Genomic DNA, 20,024 nt, shown 5'->3' with positions numbered 1-20,024 from the left:
TTGTTTTTTTTTTGTTTTTAAATTTTTAATAAAAATAATTTTTCACTTTTCAATTTATGTGCAAACATTTTTATGTTCAACAATAATAAATAAATAATTTCATTTGTATGCAATAGTTTGCATTTATTTGTTTACATTTTTATTTATTTTTTTTTTTCTGTTTTTTTTTGTAAATTTATTCTTGGCAATTTGTTAATAGCCAAACGTAATGCAAATTTATTAGTGTTTCGCTTGCAGTTTGATTAATGCACTTAATGCAATGCAATTATAAATCGTAAGCTCACACGCAATTTTTATTATTAAATAATTATAGTAAATTTTTTGAAAAACTTTTTTTTTAATTTTCTGCATATAGAAAATACCAAAAATATTTAAGCAAGTAATTTACATTCTGTCAAAAAGTTTGTATATTTTAATTAATTACTCTAACTTTTTTCTCTTCGATTTTAAGCTCAGCTTTATTAAAATTAGTTTTTACGAATTTAACCGAAATTTTTATGACTCAACTGAGCGCTTGCGTTTGCGTTGTTCAATATTTATTGTTTTTGTGCTATTAAAATTAAAAGTAATTTAAAAAACTTTTTTGCATTTTAATTAATAATATTACAGTAATTGTTAATTACGTTGCTGAAAGCGTGCTGAATATATTTTTGATTTATTAAACCGAGCTTGTAATGTTTACAAACAATTTCCTCTGACTAGCAACCCAAGCGGGTGGTTGTTGTTTATCGAACGTTCAAAAATCCCCTGAGTAAGCCGCTCAACCATTAGAACGAGAATGCAGTCACCGCTGAGAATCGCTCTTTTTCTGTTACTCATAGACTACTGACGTACTTAATGCACTTTGATCGTGCATTTAGATTTTTTTTTTAATCATTTCTTAATAATTGTTTTTATTTTCTTGTAACTTTTTCAATATGTCGTCATCGATAAACGATTATTGACGTTGACCTTTGGTATTGTATAGGCGAGTGCATGTGAACCCCGATTAAGAACTCAATAATTGCTATTCATTGTAATCAAGAATTATTTTAAGTTATTAAGCAAATATTGATTTGTCATATTGTAAATGTAATAACCAAACCACCAAAAGATACAAGAAGTGTTAAGTCCAAACTAATTCAAAGAAGTAGAAGTACTTTTATTTATTTATTTAAAAAAAATATTTTTAACAACTTTTTTTATAGCTTTAATCAATGTTATTTATAAACAATTACCAATGATTACTTTTCAAAATATTACACGGAAAGCATTTCATATGAAGCAAAAACTGCAACATAAATATAAACTGAAAAGGTGTGCTGACTCTGAGTAACAAATTTAGCAGAACGAAAGTTCAATACTTGCAATCTCAAAAAATTATTTTTATTTTATTATAATTCTTAAACACAAGAATTATTTCCGAGACCACTGATGATAAGTATTTGACAATACTCGAAACAGCTAAAAAATCAATTAATTAAAATAATATAAAATGAATTTTTGTTGTTGTAGTTCACTACTGTTCGAAAAACCTCTTTATCAAAATCTATTTATTAAATATTTTTACAGACGTTAAGAAATCAAATGCCAATTTGACTTTTATTTATTTAATTAATGAATTTAATAATTAATTTAATTTAATTTTTAATTTATGTTTTTTTCTTCTTTCGTAATTTGTAAATAATTGTGTAGTCCTTTTCTTTATCATTATCCAATGTATACATTTGAGTCGAGTTAGGAATAACAAATACCAATTTTTGCAATATAGGTATACATTTAAGTTGAGTTGAGAATAAGAAACACCAATTTTTGCAATATAGGTATACTACATTAAGTTATTGAATTGTAATTAGGTTTGACAATATTTTTAATATAGGTGAACCTTAAAGTTGAGTGAACAATAAGAATCATCAGTTTTTATTCTGTTTTTTTGCATATATACTTATGATTGCAACTGAACTTTGAAATTAAAGCACTGAGCAATTTTAATATGTTACTTATATAGACAATTCTTTACTATAGAAATAATCATGTAAAATTTAAGCATATTATTCAAATTGATATCGTCCCTTTCAAATTTATGGGATTTTAAGTTTGTACGTTTCGTTACTGATTTAGCATGTAAGTTACTGAATAAATGATTTTAAAGCCCTTTTAATTCTTTCATGACTGACTGAATTTTGTGTCTCTGTGTGTGTTGATAAAGAAACATCAACGCAATTATAAATCTTATGTACAAATAACAAACAAATTAACAACAAAAATGATGTTGTCTTGTGTGCTATGAAAGTTTTCTTCTAATGATACATATTACAAAAGGGGATAGTAAGAAAAAGTAAGCCAACCAATGCCTACAACCAACCAAGTGATGTATAAACTTGATTTTATTATTAATTTTTTTATTATATATTATGTGTAGTTTATTATTATTTATTGTTTTTCAATCATATCAAATACTTTTTAGGCTACATGTATGTGTTCAATTGTTTCATTTAAAAGGATAATGCGAAAAAAACCCATCAATTAAATGAAAAATTAATTAATAATTATTGATTTTTAATTTTTATACAACGTATAGCAACAAAAAAATAGCGTCTTCTTAGTATTATGCACAATTTCAATATCTGTTAATTTTTTTTTTTTTCGTAAATAATTATTAAGAATATTATATTGCTGTTGCAGTCAAAACAAATTATATACGTACTAAAAACTAAATAAAAAATTCAAATATTTCCTAAGACCAATGATTATAAATACTTGGCAATACTCGGATAAGTGTTGTATGGTCAGCCAAACTTGCATAAATTAACCAAAAAATTTTGTTGTTGCCTTTTTACTTCTATTTGAACCCTTCTAGTTATTAAGGATATTTTTATTGTGCTTATAATCAATGATTATCGGTTTAAATACTTGATAATTAAGGATGTCTTCTGATTTTTTACCCTTTTACTTTTACGTAGTGTTTTCTTACTGCTAATATTATTTTTAAAATTGGTTTGTTTTATGAATATAAGTAAATATGAAATTCTGTATTATGTGATACCAAAATTTCACAATTAAATTATTAATTGTTTTTTTATTATAATATACTTTGAAAACCTTCAATCAGATACATTGTATCTTTCTTTTTTCTAATTTCAATATAATAAAATTCTCAGCGTTAATAGTTTATAGTTAATTGATGGTTTTGCTTGGTTTGCCATAGCAAAATAATTGGTGTTTCTAGAATATTGTAGTAGAAAATAATTAATGAATATTGCTATCTCTTGACAACTACTAGACAAGTCTAAACTATGTATGTTATACTTAATTACACTAACTAGACAGGTCTGAGTTAGCATTACAAAACTCTCGCAACTTTTACTCTTAGTGCAATTAAATCTTTTAAATGCAACAATAATTTTTGCATATCAATCAAATGAAAATTACAACGTAAGGAATTTAAATCACATTTTGACTAAGAAGAAATTCATTGGAAATAAATTGCATTTAATATGAGTAAATAAAAATATAAAAACTAATTAAAAACACATTTATAGTTTATAATATATGTACAATTAATAATCGCTTTTAAGTGGGAGGCTTGGAGCTACATTTAATCTACCTTAGAGTCTATGAAGTGAGTCACTAATCACTTTACGTTGAAGCTGCATTGTCAATTGAAAAACTATTTAAATGTAAATTTTGTTTTTAAAAAACTATAAAATAATTTAAAATAATTTAAAATCCTGCACTAATCGAATATGCGAATACGACTATGAATACAATGCAAATTTTAATGAAAGTAAATAAATACTTTATGAAGCAGTACTCGTACTGATTTATGTCCTCCTCTAGAATTTAATGATCAATTACCACTGAAATTAGATCATTTTGGAAATTCCGTACGTTTCCTGCTTTGCAGATTTGCCAGATTTGCCAGATTTTTGTAATAACAAACAATGCCAAATCAGTTTTAATAAAATCACGTTTTCAAATTCGTTTTGTATTGTAATAAATTTTATAAATGAAATTGTTTGTTATTTTTATTTTATATAACTTTTTTTTTATATATATAGTTTTTTATATTTTATTTTAATTTTTTTTTTTATATCGTTTAAAACTTAATTTTTTTTTTTTGTTCTACAGTAGCTGTTACGTCCGTCTGTAAATAAGACATTCTATATATATATTTTTTTTTTCAAATAAAAAACTTCAATAAACGAAACGAAACGTCATAAATGGAATTTTTTGTGTACTTAAAAATTGTAAACAGTTTTTATATTTTTAAACTATTTTTATTTGAGTAAGTGCCTTCGAATATTTTTAGAAAATCCAAAATGATTCCACAGATTTTTTTTTAAATTTATTACGTTACTCGTATATTTAATTTTGGCTCATTAAGAAGGTGACAACAATTTATTATTTGTAAATTGACAGAACTTGTTAAGTTTTCTTAATTGGCGTAAGTGGCTAATATAATTTGTGGTATGATTTTGTACTCTATATGCTATAGTTGCGGTTTTCAATATACTTAGAATATCATACAAAATGCCAATAAAAACTTATACCTTTTTCTCAATGAATTCATATCATATTAATACCACATCTGTTTGTTTGCTAACTTTCACTTTATGAATTTTAATCGACAAGTTGTGAAAAACCTATATGGCTATTTTAGTTTGATTATTTTAGCAGGATGTAATAATTAAATAGATAGAAAATTATTTTAAAAAAATAATCTCATTAATTGAAATAAAATTCTAAATTAAAAAATTAAAATTAGATTAAATGTACGTAGGGACTTTTTTATACAATGCTTTTGGAAGGAATAATTACACAAAAATGTTCAAAATAACTTAGCAATAACTTAATTATTAAAAAGAACCGGGTATGCCTTATCAAGATTCATTGAGTATTATGATAAAAAATGATTAATATCAGAGTCGAGTAGGGTCTTTTTTTATACAATGTTTATGGAAGAAATAATTACATAGAAATGTTCAAAATAACTTAGCAATAACTTCATTATTAAAAACAACCGGGTATGCCTTATCAAGATTCATTGAGTATTATGATAAAAAATGATTAGTATCAGAGTCGGCTAGGGTCTTTTTTTAAACAATGTTTATGGAACAAATAATTACATAGAAATGTTTAGAATAAAAATAACTTAACAATAACTTCATTATTAAAAACAACCGGGTATGCCTTATCAAGATTCATTGAGTATTATGATAAAAAATGATGAGTATCACGAGTCGGGTAGGGTCTTTTTTTATACAATATTTATGGAAGAAATAATTACATAGAAATGTTCAAAATAACTTAGCAATAACTTCATTATTAAAAACAACCGGGTATGCCTTATCAAGATTCATTAAGTATTATGATAAAAAATGATTAGTATCAAAGTCGACTAGGTTCTTTTTTTATACCATGTTTATGGAAGAAATAATTACATAGAAATGTTCAAAATAACTTAGCAATAACTTCATTATTAAAAACAACCGGGTATGCCTTATCAAGATTCATTAAGTATTATGATAAAAAATGATTAGTATCAAAGTCGACTAGGTTCTTTTTTTATACCATGTTTATGGAAGAAATAATTACATAGAAATGTTCAAAATAACTTAGCAATAACTTCATTATTAAAAACAACCGGGTATGCCTTATCAAGATTCATTAAGTATTATGATAAAAAATGATTAGTATCAAAGTCGGCTAGGGTCTTTTTTTATACAATGTTTATAGAAGAAATAATTACATAGAAATGTTCAGAATAAATATTTAGAGTAATAACTTCATTATTAAAACAAAACCGGGTATACATTATCGAGATTCATTGAGTATTATGTTAAAACAGAGCTTTTACTTGGAGAACTCAGGACAATGTTTAGTTATAATATTATCCTTAATTTTGTAATATTTAATTTTAGTTCTATGTTGTTGATGAAGATTGATAGCTATTAGATTCTTAATATCTAACTATTGGTGGACATTTATAGATGTGTCCCACTAGCCTTGAGGTCATATTTAACTTTAGTTTAAAATATAAATACAAATATAGAATTTTTCTATAAAAATAGTCAAGTCAAACGGCACTTTTATTTGTCTTTATACGTCAACAACAATACGAAGAACTAGTAATTGATTGGGTTCATCTAATTCAATGTGGAATATAAGTGAAAATAAAAACTGAAGATATTTAAGATGCATAATGTTGCTACTAATACGATATTATAACTAATCCATTCTTAACAATTAATCATCCTTGAACAATGGATAATGAGTGTATCCTTTCAAAAAATTAAAAACTTCTCGAAAGTAGAAATGTAGGTTACTTCAAAGAAGTATAGACAGGTGTCAAGCATTTTTGTCATCTCTGTGAAAAATGTCAGTTACACATCTCTCACAGTATTGCAAGTCACTGATATGTGTATTCTATCTTATTGCACGGTATCCTCCCTAACAGTGATTCCACCTTAAGACTAATATATTTGAGTAACACTTCAATTATATAAAGTTATACACAGTGAATACATATCATTAAACTTTTCAATATTAAATTTTACTGTTCTATATTGTAGAGGTAGATTTCACAATCCGTTCTGCATGATTTTTAAACTATATTTTTAACGTGTTCTTAAGACTTTCTTTGTTATTCTAGTGAATAGTTGTCAAGATATCTGAGTATCTGATATAAGAAAAGAGTCTCAATCGATTCCAGACTATTTAAGTTTATTTTAAGCCCCATTCATTTAGCATTACAAACATCTAAGAAATTTTTGATTAACGTATATTACAAAACACAAATATAAAATTCTTTATTAAACTGGATTACAAAAATCTAAAAAATTTTTCATTAATCTAGATTAGAAACATCTAAAACAGTTTTCATTGATCCTGAATAAAACAAATATGATTCTAAACAAGATATAATCATCAAAAAGAAAAACTTAAAATCATCACATGAATCCTAACAGAGCATCGTAATTTAAAATACCACCTCAAGAGACTGGGTATATATACGAATGCAAACTGTAAATTCTGCGATGAGAATGAGGAATCAGCCACACATGTACTGTTAGAATGCCCTGCGCTAATGCACATATATAATAAACTCCTTGAAATGTATACCCTTACAGAAGCGGCAATACAACCCTGCAAATTGGATTCTATTACTATTAAATAATAGGCTATGAATGCATCCCGATCTATAAGATCTATTGTGTGCTTAAAGCACCAACTAAAACAATTCTAGACTATTTATAAAGTAGGTTTTATACCACTTTTTATTGACGCAGCCACGCTTAGTGACCTGCTCAAAACCCAGAAGGGGGTACAATAGACCCGATGTTCAAGTGCCACGTCCCATAATAATAATAATAATTGTATTGAGTAGTTCTACACTTTATTTATATTCGTGCAATGATCTAAAAACACAAAAAATGAAACTGTACTCTTTATTTAGTTATGTTCATCCTTTCCAGTGTGATTGTTCAACTTCTATCAGAATAATTAAAATCTTTTTTGCTTCGTACATTCATACATAAATTAAAATTCATTTAATTTAAAATATATAAATATCAAAAATTAAAATGATATTGATTTCAAATTTATTAAAAATTAATTGAAGCTAAAAAATTTTCAGCAACTTTTGACTTTATTTTTTACTTATAAGAAAGTAACATTCCTTTAATTACTTTTGTGAATAATATATTCTTCTTAAAAAATAAAAATTTTCTATTTTCTATTAATAGACAATAGACAAAAATTTTCCATTATCCCCAATGGCCTTAATTTGCATATAATATCATTTCTAATGCAGTGCTGCGGTAACGGCTTCTTATTTACTGTATTAAATATAATTATCTTTTCAGCATTACTTTATAAATAGAACTATTAATATGGCTTAATATTTATAGAACAGTAACAGCCCACATATAAAAGAAATGTACTTCATCATGCCAATTAGTTGAACTTTATTGTTATATATTCAAGCAAAAACCTTGTATATGTCAAATGGTTGGAATTATAAACGCAAGGGGTGTACTATAGTATGCCAATCTAAGGTTTAGCTGAGATTGTTGTTATGTTCGTGACTTGTTCGATTTACGTTCGATTTGCATAAAATTATTGATTTGTCATATAGCCATACATAATTTTCATATCTCCATCCACAGATACAGATAGTTCTCACGTAACGAACGAATTTTTATGTTTCAATAAGAACAGCAAGCCAAGGCACTCTAACTGACACTGGACCACTTAGACAATTTAATAAAAATGTTCTGTTGCAAAGTGAAGTGCGAACTTAACACAACTTGGAAAAACCCATATAAGATACAAACTATAAATTCGAAAAATGACTTTATACACGATACCAACGAGTGTAGATCAATGAATAGCAGTTGGTCATAGCAACAACAAACAAATGAAATGAAACTTTTTTATAAACTAATGAAAATGTAAAATAATGAAATTTATTATTATTGTAAATATTCGTAGACTTGTATGGTAAAAAGTGTAGAATTCATTTGTATCTTAAACTTGACAACAACAAACACTAGATAAATATTCTCCATTACGTACAATCGATCTATCGATTGATCAGTCGATCGATCGTTGGTTGATTTGTTCGGTGCTTTTCCATTGAAAGTATATTTAGCAAGTTTTAAAAAAATAAAAATATTAATAAAAACAAAGTTAAGAAAAAAAACCAGTTTGCAATAAATTCGATATCATTTAAATGTTTTTTTTTTATTTTGTTTCAAATACAAAAGCAATCTTTTGTTGTTGGTTTTGTATTTTACGATTTTATAATTTTATATGTTTTGCTTTCGAATACTCAAACAAATTTGTATCTAAAAACTTAAGTACCAAAACAAAAGTCTTGCTACTACCAAGATAGAGAAACACTAACTAAGCTGCGATCTATTCGAGCTGGAAAGCTTTTCCGAGCAAACCAAAACAAGGGTAGAGAGTAAACCTAGAGCTCATTGTTGTAGTTTGTTTGTTCTAAGAGTGATGGCATCGTTGTTCTAAGTTCTGTTCTGTTGTGTATCTTTTTCACAGTGGGTTTTTCTTTACAGTTTGTATTGAAGCTTTTAGCGTCATTATCTCAGCAGTATTGTGTTTACAGCAGTTGTCTAATATTGATTCAAGCTATTTACATAAATGAGTTAGCTGAAACCTATCAGCCGCTAAATTAAAACGATCGAACGATCTCTGCTCTGAGAGAGATAAGCAAGTGTGGAAAACGAAAGAGCAGCTATTGAAAAATATATAAAATATTTTGATTATTTTAGAACTAATATAGACGGTTTAAGCTTTAGTACGAGCTATGCCGGCGTGGAGTGCAAGGTTAAACGAATTTCTTTTGGATACCAAGGTTAAAAAATAAATATTTTATTTTAACTAATTTGGGTACGTTTTAAGGCGCCAAAAGTAGTGATTAGAAAAATATTTAACATTAAATAAAAAGCGCCTTTTTCAATTTAAGATAAAAAAAATATTTTTAAGTTCAATATTAAAAAGAAATATAACAAAAAATTAAGCGAAATAATTATTGCAAATAAAATATTATTATAAAAATGATATAAAAAAGTGTTTTTAAAAATTTGAGTTTTAAAAAAAAATCAATTTACAAAAGTTTTGTTTTAGAATGTGTAAAAAAAAATATGATATTAAATATCTGACTAATGAATACAAAAAAATTTCAATATATATAAGAGAAGAAAAAAAATTACAAATCAAATTTGGTCAAATAATAAAAAAAATCAATGCGAAGAAAAGTTAACAAACAAATGATATATTTAACCAAAGAAAATATAATTAATAAAATGAAAGATATATGTATTTAAAATATTTAAATAAATTATTATAACTTAAAATTTTGACTTGAAGTTCTTTTTTGTTATTTAAATCCAAAATTAAATCTACAGAAAATACAAAAAATCTTCAAATTTGAACAATTCGACTTGAAGTGAGTGAAAAATATCTGAGACTTGATAATTAAAGTGCGCTTGAAAAAATAAAAAATAAAAAATGAAAATAACTTTAAAAAATATATAAAATTACAAAACAGATATATAAATCGCTATTAATTAATTTAAAAGAATTGAAAAAAATTTCTAGATAAAAACAAAATAAATGTGTATTAATAAAAATATTAATAATAATAATTAATAATTAATTAATAAACACAAGTACATATTTGTTAAAATATAAAAGAAAACATAAATGTTTATATATATTTGCTATATTTTGATATATTCAAGGTATGCAGATGTATTAAAAATTAAAAATATTGTGCTACTACTACTGACATTCTCTGCTCCTCACAGAAAATAAAAAGATTATGTGAAAAAATATTGATTAAAAAATAAATTAGTTTTTGTGAATTTTTTTAAAAAGTTTTCAATATATTTTTATACTGATTAAAACTTATATTAATAAAAATAAAAATCGAAACATTACACAATTTTTGTCTAGTAATTTTAAATAGATCAGTAAAATCTTTCGAATTAATATTTTTTTGATTTTTTATTGATTTTTTTTCCGGCAATACAAATCTTTTAAAATATATCAAAAATATTAACTTGATTAGTTAAAATACTTTTATTTACTTAAATTATTCATATATACTCATTTATTGAAATTAAATGAGTTTTCTTTAGTGAAACTAATTATAATATTTAAAGGGTTAGTTCAAAACCTCTATAAATAGAAAAAAAAAATAACTCATACACTACTACAATACAACACACTAATATTGATCAAATTTATTTATTTATAATAAGTTCGGCTTATATATATTATTTTTTAATAAACTGTACCAAAGCAATTATAATTTTAATACTTTCAATTATTTTAATACCGTGATTAAAAAGATATCAATAAAATTACTAAATATTTTACTTGATTAGCGTTTAATACGCTAAAATGATGAATAATATTCATATAATATAGCAATAAAAATATTTAATTAAAATTTGTAATAGAATAACTAAAAACTTAATAAATTGAAAATAAAAAAAATTTATCGTCTTATAAAAAAATAAATCACAATAATAAAAAAAAAAGATTTTTTTCTGATTTTTTTAAAAATGCATGAATATATACAATTATAAAGCTACTATATTGAGTTAATTTTCATAAGTAATTTTTTTTTTATCAGAGTTGAATTGGTTTATTTGGAAATATAGTTTTAATAGTTCAAATTTAAAATTGTGTTCTATAACAATTGTTGTAAATGGAAAGATTATCAAAAATCATCTCTTTCATTTGATCTATGGTAATGAGCGTTTTGTTATGAGATAATTTCTGAAAATTTAACATCAATGAAAAATTTATTTAATATACGAAGTATTATTTCTTATCTTCAAATATAGTATTAACCGACTCAAAATGTTATGCCTTGAGAAAAAAAAATAGTTTCAAACTAAATGACCGACAAAATTAATACAAAATATTTATTAGTAATAGTTGTTTTGTACTTATTTTAATTTCGTATTAAAATGATAACATTAATATATTAAAATTATCAACTAAATATATACTTATGATAATGTTGTCAATTCTGACACAACTAAATTTTTAGGAAACTACTATGATGAATACTTTAAAAAATAATATTCAACAATATAAATAAAATATTTAATTAAAATAATTATTCTATTATTAAAACTTTATTTTATTAATGAAAATATTTCATAAAAAATATTTTATTTAATTGAAATGAATTTTTTATTTATTATTATAATAAATTATTGTTATTATTATATTACTATGACAATATAAATAAATAAAATATAGCACAAAAATTATATAAAGAACGACATTAAATAATTATTTTAATTATTAATTTGTTTTAATAAATTTCTGAACTGTTTGTATTAAAAAATTATATTAAAATAATTATTATAATTAATTATTATACGGCCCTATACTCCTCCTAGGACTTAAAGGATTAAATATGTATATAATTAATTATTATAAGTAACAAAAATATATATAATTTAATAAAATTAGAGAGAAATAGTATATATACAAAAATGTTCTGCTAAAAATATTAACATATTAAAAAATGTTAACATTATATTATACTCAGAGATTATGTATGTGTATATAACACATACATATAAAGCATTAAACATATACGCACTTCTTATTCATTCAATAGTTTAATTACTTATAAATACCTTAAAGGTATGTGCTCTCCAACAGTAGCAAAGTTCACAATATTAATGGTAATTAAATTATAAACGATAATTTATTATAATAAAAAAAAAAATTAGAAAACAAAAAAAAAAAATTAAATACATATTTCTTTTCATTATGGCGCCAAAAGGTTTTAATCCGTAATTAAAAAATTAACGCCTTAAGAATTGTTTTGATTCAATTTTATTTGATGATATGTCAAGGCAATCAGCTCTTAAACTACAATAAAATGAATAATATTTTAAATCTTATCCATATATAAGATATCAAATGATTAGACTTAAGCCACAATATTTATAACATTTGAAATTAAAATTATGGACACAAAGTGAATTTTACATAGTAAACCTACTTCAGTAGTTTCATTCACAACTAGATATAATAACAAATAAAGACAAATAATTATAAAAAATATCATTTAAATAAAAATTAATAAAAGTTTTCTAAAAAACTAAATATATATATATAAAACCGCAATTAATATATAATATTATAAGCACATATATATGAACTAATAGTAAAAAAAATTCTTAACGAAAGTGTTTCTGGAGCGAGTATGTGATAACATTATAGTATATATAATATATACATAAATAAATATTTTAATATTATATTAACATATAAATTTTATATCGTATTTAATGCATTTATAAAATATTTATAAAATAATATATATTATAATTTCATAGTATATTAATATTTATGTAATGATAGAGTTAGTCATTTTATTTAACTTTTGATATTTTTTTTGAATAAATTGAAATGATTTATTCTAGTCTTAAAAGAAATTATTATTAAATATTACGTTTTTCTTACTTCAGACTTTACTTAAAGTAATTTGCTTCTTAAGTGATTTAATTTGAAGTAAAGCATGAAGTCTTCAGAAACAGAAGTGCTCTTCAAGATGCTCGAAAACATCTCAAACAAAATTATTTGGTTATTAATAAATGATGATCGGTAAACGTCAGAATGTTAAAAATAAATTTAAATCATTAAGAAATAAATAAAATTGTAGTGTAAAACTTGTGTGAAGCTAAGGCAATTAAATGAGAGAAACATAAATTATAAATAATATAAAATACAATTAAAAAACTGACTCTCCGTGATTTTAGCAATTGAAGTAAAAATATGACATAAACTTAGAAAAATGTTGAAATAAAAACTGAAATTAAATGAAAATTTAATTAGTTAGATTAAATCAAAATAAAATTAAACTATAACTTATAATAATATATTTTTAAGTTTAACATATAAATTTAAATCTCCTCCATTTAATTTATAAGCTTTTATTACTATATTAAATTTAAACAAAATTACATTTTTAAACCTAAACCTTTTATTCATATATTTACAGATGTCTGAATTGGGCTGCAGTACAATATCCGCAACACCGACTGATTTTAAAGTGGGTGAAGCAGTAACGCATATGCATTTCCAAACACTCGATCCATTTAATATTTATGCTGATAATTTTGATTTATCATTGCTACCTCAAGATTGTGCTACATCCAACGAAAACATACCCACCATTGTTTATCAATATACAGGATTAACGCCAACGACCACACCAACACCAGAAATTAAAGTTGAGCATACCTGGCCCACCAATACAATAACTGATATTAAGCAAGAACAAAATTATTTAACAAATTACGAACAACAAACACAACAACAACAATTTACAAAAACATCAAATCAGCTTATACCACCGCCACCTTATCCACACATATATCCTACACCGCAATCGAGTCCCGCACAATCGGACTACGCTTTTCCACATACACCTTTCAACAGTTGTTACGAATCTTTAAGCTCATCGCGTACATCACTCTTTTCATCATCGCCTTGTCCATCAATTGATACTAGCGCTATCAAGCAAGAGTTACATATACTACCACCTTCGCCACCAGAATCAAATTGTGAAGCTCCTTCTCCACAGTCTACCACATCCAACGCGGATATTAAAACTGAACCTTTTGATACTGAGACTGAATCTCTAATCGATTTAAACACTTACTTGAGCAGTGCAAACCAATCGCAACCTTCTGATCAAGCCAAACTGCAACAACAAGATCATCAAGTGTTGCGTGAATATTTGGTTGACGATTCATTTCAGAGAAAACACAATTTGAAGCCTTTGGCTCTGGAGTCGTTTATTGGTGGCCTCGAAGAGGTACGCAGCGATATTGATTCAGTAATATCGTTAGCTTTGGATCATGCTAAACGTGAAGTTGATGAAATTTGCGCTAAATTGCAAATATCGAAAGGTAACACAATTACTAATTTTAATAAAATTAATTAAATTTATTAACACGAACTATATAATTAAAAAATATTTTATTTAATTTTAAGATCCAAACACTTGGTCAGCGACTCAAGTACATTCTTGGCTACGATCCACCATTGCTCAATACAAATTGCAACAGATCGATAATTTGGAAACGATATTCATTGAAAACGGTTCGGCCTTGGTATTACTCAGCGAAGAAGAATTTATGCGCAGAGTGCCAGAGGTGAGTCTTTTAGTATTTATATGAATTGTTTTTTTTGTTTTTTTTGAAAATATTAAACTGGTTTTCATATACAGGGTGATACTAAGTTATAAGTAATGCTTTAAGTATATGAAATTTGCAAAAGTTATTATGTTTAAACCGCAGTCATCTTTTAAGTATAAAAATATCATATAACCGTAAAATTTTTATTCATATTTTGTTTCTAATTTTCATCGAGATTCTAATATATTTATTTAATGAAATTTCACTATTTTAATATTTTATTAAATTACTACAATACTGTTATGGGTTCTACTAGTAAAACTCCTTTTATCTACTAACTAATAAAAAAGGTTTAGTACAAACTTTTGTAAACAATTTTTCGAAGTAAGAAATAAAACTACTAAATAAAAATTGGAAATAAATTAAGAATTCTAAAAAATTTCGTTATATATGTATATATATAAGAGACTCTTTACAATTAATTTAAAATTAATATTTCATTTTGCTCGTGCATACAGTCAGTGCTGAGCTTTGCTTGAGTTTACATTGAATTAACAGCAGCCAAAGTGCTGTGTAACAGCTCTAAGAATGAGCAATAAAAGAAGAAACAAATAAAGCACCAACTAACAGCATATAAAACTGATAAAATGAAAAAAATAACAAAAAATAAATAAAATAAGAAAAATTGACAGCTAACAGCATGTAAAACGGAAAAAATGGAACTAAAAGCTGAAAAACAAAATAAAATATAATTAAAAGTGTAAGCTCACAGCATGTGAAATGAAAAACAAAAGAAAAACAACCAAAAAAAAATAAGAAAAAGGTAGCATCTAACAATTATGCGCTGTGAAAAATTTAAACCAAAAACAACAACAATAATATAAAATATAAAAAAAATGACAGTTAATAGCACTAATAAATAAATGCACATCATAAAAAATTTCTGTTGAAAAGCTCTTTTTCGATATTTTTAATATGCATTTTCTTTATACAATCAAGGGGTAGCTAAAAGCACCCTGGAAAGTAAAAAGTTGAAGTTCAATTGAGGTGACGTTAATTGAAATTCACCTCAACTGATTGAACAAAAGCTTGCAGATCATTCAATTTCCTTAATTTTTTTTTTTTCTTTTTTATTCTTTAAACAATATAAAGCATGTCAAATAAACGCAAAATGAAATCAAATTTATTTAATTTTTTAATGGAATTAATTTCAATAAAAATAATTGTAGTTAAAAATTCATGTTACTTAAAAAACTTTAAAAATAAATCCAAACAAAAGCGTACTTAAAACTGCGACACTTTAACAAAACACAACAATCAATAAAAATCGAAATTCAAAATTCAAAAAAAAAAAAAAAGGAAATAATATATAAATAAGTTGATTATAAACAAAATAAAAAATCGAAAAAAATAAATAGAAGCAAAAATGTTATAACATTATGAACCATATTTGAACAAAGACCAAATCGATTACCAAAGCCCAAATTCCATGCAAAACAAATGAATTGCAAAATCGAGCACAGTCGGTAAAATTGAAATTCGCATAAAACAAGTTTCGTAACTGGCGTTGACGTCATTTTCATTGTATCCAAGACGACGACGACGCAGCTCTCAATACTCAGTCAGTTAGTTATAAAGTTTACAAAAGCAATCAAGTCTTAAACTGAACGCATAACAAATTTATAATAGCAACAACAACAACAACAACAATTCACTAACAACAAAGCACAGTAACCATAATAATAACAACAACCATATTACAACAACAAAAATAGCAACATCAATAACAATCACCAATAAGCTTTACCTATAACCAGAAATGCTGCAAAGCATATCGCAACGCAAAGCTACCAATTAGCAAAAGCTTAAGACTATTTTTTTTCAAAATAAAAGCGTGACTAGAAGCGGCTTTGCAAAGCAATACAAATATGTTATGCGTTTTTTTCTTTTTACTTGGCTTATAACAAGGGCCAACAAAAGAGCACCAACCAAAAAGCCAAGCATTTATATGTATGTATATATAACCGCATATAAAAACTAATGCACTGATCAAAAACCAAACGATGATATACTGTGGTGGAATTGTGGTGAAAAATCAAAATGTTGTGTGCATATGTGGAAGAGTATTAATGTTAAAATGCAAATTCTATAAACGAAAGTAAACGAAAACACATAGCAAGCAAATCAACAAATGAAGTCAGCAAGTGCAACAACAACAAATAAAAGAAAGAAAAAGAAACATATAAAGTAAAAAAAATAAAGTCATATATATGTTAGCAATAACAACAAAAACTTACACATAAAACCACAGTTGGTTTGTAGAAACATACGAAAAATTAGTAACCGTGGTCATGGCTGAAGGTGAAAGAATGTGTGAAGGTTGTTTAGTGAAACTAAGGCTATTGTGGAAAATAAGTATTATAAATTATTTTTTTTATTAACGATGTTAACGCTTAGCACAGCGCAACAGTGGTACTGCCGAACTCTGCCGAATATGCACAACAACAGCACAACAATACGCTGCATAAATATTAACCACAGTGCAGCAACAGTTAATAATGATGATAGCACAACCGCAAGTTGATGTTGAAATAATGTATATGCCAACGACCAGCAACGACATTGCAAGGTGAAAGTGAGACGCTGTAGTTGATGTTGACGTTGACGGTTACGTTATACGCTAACGTTAATAATGTTTATTACTGTATTTTGTTTTCAACCATTGGCAGTGGACTTGTTGAGTAAATGTAATGCAGTAGCAGCGCATTTAATGCCTACTTTTCGCCGCGTTTATGGGCGCACATAGGCAGCCACTATGTCATTTACAGGCTGGTATAGGCAAATCAATATAAAACTTTAAAATCAAAACAAAATTTAAAAATAGACTTTTTTTCATTTATGATAAGCCGCATACTTGCATTCAATCGTGCTTGAAAATTTTATATCAATCAAGTTGATAAACAAGAAGAAGAAGCAGAAGATTTTTCTGTATTCGGTTCATTGGAAAAATGTGTGGGCAGCGCGTGGTCTATGCATATTAATTAGAAGCAAAATTTAATGAAAAATGTAATGAATATTTATACATAATTTAAGCATTCATTATAAAATTAAAATCGAGCTATAAATTTTGCAAGAAATAGAAAGCGTTAAAAGTAATAGCTAGATGGTTGGCCTGACGTATGATTAATTTCTATCCATTTTTTTTTTTGCAAAATTTGCACATGAGAATTATAAGTCAAGAACAATTATGAAGACTCGAAACTCAAAATAATTATAAAAATTAGAGATTCTAATTTCTTGAAATTATGCAGATTGCATTAAGAAGGAAAAATTAGAACATTACAAGCCATGCCTATAAATATCATTTATTACATAATAATCGTCAATTACTAATAAACAATGAGTGAAGCGTGATTGTAACGCAGGAGATCTGCTTAACAGTGGACTCACTCTTTGAAGTGATGGTGCTCACTCTATATGTTCTCCGTTATTTCCATCCGTTACTTGACGGGTTGTCATGTTGTTTAACACAGACATACATAATTAATATGAGTCAACTTCTTTAGAATATTTTTCCTCAATTTTAATGTATCCTGCATTGTCTACAACCATTAATACTATACTTTTTATACTATAACACACACCATTAACACAAAATTAATATGAGGGAACAAATTTAATTTCATTTAAGTATCCTTCTTTAAGTTTAGAATCTTTCTTCATAATTTAATATTAAGTATTTATTAACCTCTATCATTTTTAACTATTAAAATTAATTTAATTTATTTTTGCTTTTTCCAGGGTGGTAGTACCTTACATGCGAAATTGGAAATATGGAAATTAGCCTACTTAGATAGCTATCAGAACAACATCTTACCACAACAACAACAAGTACATCATCAACAACAACATCAGTTACCACTTCAACAACAGTTACAGTTACAGTCCACAGAGAATAACAGTGTAATTGGCTCAACGCAATTATTACAATCAAATATTTGGAATATGGATTACAATATGAATATTGATGAAGAAAGCGAAGGTGAATATTCAAATTAAAATACAGAAATAGTACAATAGATTTTATAATTATAAATATTGAATTTTTAATAGATGAAGATGAAATTATTCCAACTACCAGCAATGGATTGCAAATGCCAACAACGACTAACAGTGGCACAACAGCAACAACTACAACAACAGGAACAACAGAAACGAAACGTAGTGGTGTGGTTGGTGGTCGCAGTGGCGGTTCACATATACATTTATGGCAATTTTTAAAAGAATTACTCTCTGAGCCACATATCAATGGTACTGCTATACGTTGGATAGATCGCAGTAAGGGCATTTTCAAAATTGAAGATTCAGTACGTGTAGCAAAATTATGGGGTAGACGCAAAAATCGGCCAGCTATGAATTATGATAAACTTTCACGTTCCATACGACAATACTATAAGAAAGGTATCATGAAGAAAACGGAAAGGTCACAGCGATTGGTATATCAATTTTGTCATCCTTATCACTTGCAATAGAAACAAGGAAGAGTAAATGATAAAAAGAATATAATTATTTATTTATTTATTTATTGAATTATTTATTAATTTATTTATTTATTGAGTTATATATTTATTAAATTATTTATTGAGATATTTATTAAATTATTTATTGATGCAAAAATTTATTTATTGAACTATTTATGAAAATTTTTTATTAATTTATTTACTTTAAAAAACATTAATTAAATTATTTATTGAAATATTTATTCAATTATTTATTAATGAAAATGTAAAATTGAGTTTTTTAAAAAACTATTTATTAAATTATTTGTGTAAGAAAATATTTATTAAATTATTTATGAAAAAAAAAAATTTAAATTATTTATTAAAGAAAAAACTTATTTATAATATAATTTTTATATTTATTTGTTGCTACAAATATGTGTAATTTATTTATTTATTTATTATGGCTTTGTAAGCTTTATTTGAAGCATATTTGAGAAGTGCTAAAGAGTGTCGCCATTTCTTTTATATATATATATAAATATACATATATATATATATATTAGAATTATTTATTAAAATATTAATTTATTTATTTATTTATTTATGCACATTTGTGTGAAAACATAAATTTTGATAAAAGATGAATACACTTTGTTATTGTAAACAATAACAAATGTTGTATTACTACTAATAACCAAATTATCTATGAAATTGGTATTATTATTTCAAAATTTTTAATTTCATTATTTTATTAATTTTTATATATAATCTGCTACAGACAATAAATTCCATACAATGTGTAAAAATGCAAATTTATATAAAATAATGAAAAATTAAA

At 25.2% G+C, this 20,024-nt stretch overlaps 1 protein-coding gene across 2 annotated transcripts in view; it reads left to right on the top strand.

Moving 5' to 3' along the window:
* The window catches only part of LOC119680203 (DNA-binding protein D-ETS-4), a 47,986-nt gene extending 28,709 nt beyond the window's left edge, over positions 1-19,277 (top strand). Inside the window, exons 1-5 of one of the 2 annotated variants that reach the window (XM_038092902.1) lie at positions 9,308-9,358; positions 13,544-14,456; positions 14,542-14,702; positions 18,486-18,726; positions 18,798-19,277. In XM_038092902.1, coding sequence (XP_037948830.1) covers positions 9,311-9,358; positions 13,544-14,456; positions 14,542-14,702; positions 18,486-18,726; positions 18,798-19,216 — 1,782 coding nt within the window. In that variant the 5' untranslated portion in view covers positions 9,308-9,310 and the 3' untranslated portion in view covers positions 19,217-19,277. Of the gene's footprint in view, positions 1-9,307; positions 9,359-13,543; positions 14,457-14,541; positions 14,703-18,485; positions 18,727-18,797 lie in introns of those variants that run through there. The other variant, XM_038092901.1, reaches the window with a different exon arrangement.
* The last annotated feature ends 747 nt before the right edge of the window (positions 19,278-20,024 follow it).

The sequence above is a fragment of the Teleopsis dalmanni genome, chromosome 2 (assembly GCF_002237135.1).
Source record: "Teleopsis dalmanni isolate 2A chromosome 2, ASM223713v2, whole genome shotgun sequence".
Lineage (NCBI taxonomy): Eukaryota > Metazoa > Arthropoda > Insecta > Diptera > Diopsidae > Teleopsis > Teleopsis dalmanni.
Note: the sequence above shows the minus strand (reverse complement) of the source record. Positions and strands in the feature narration are given on the sequence as shown.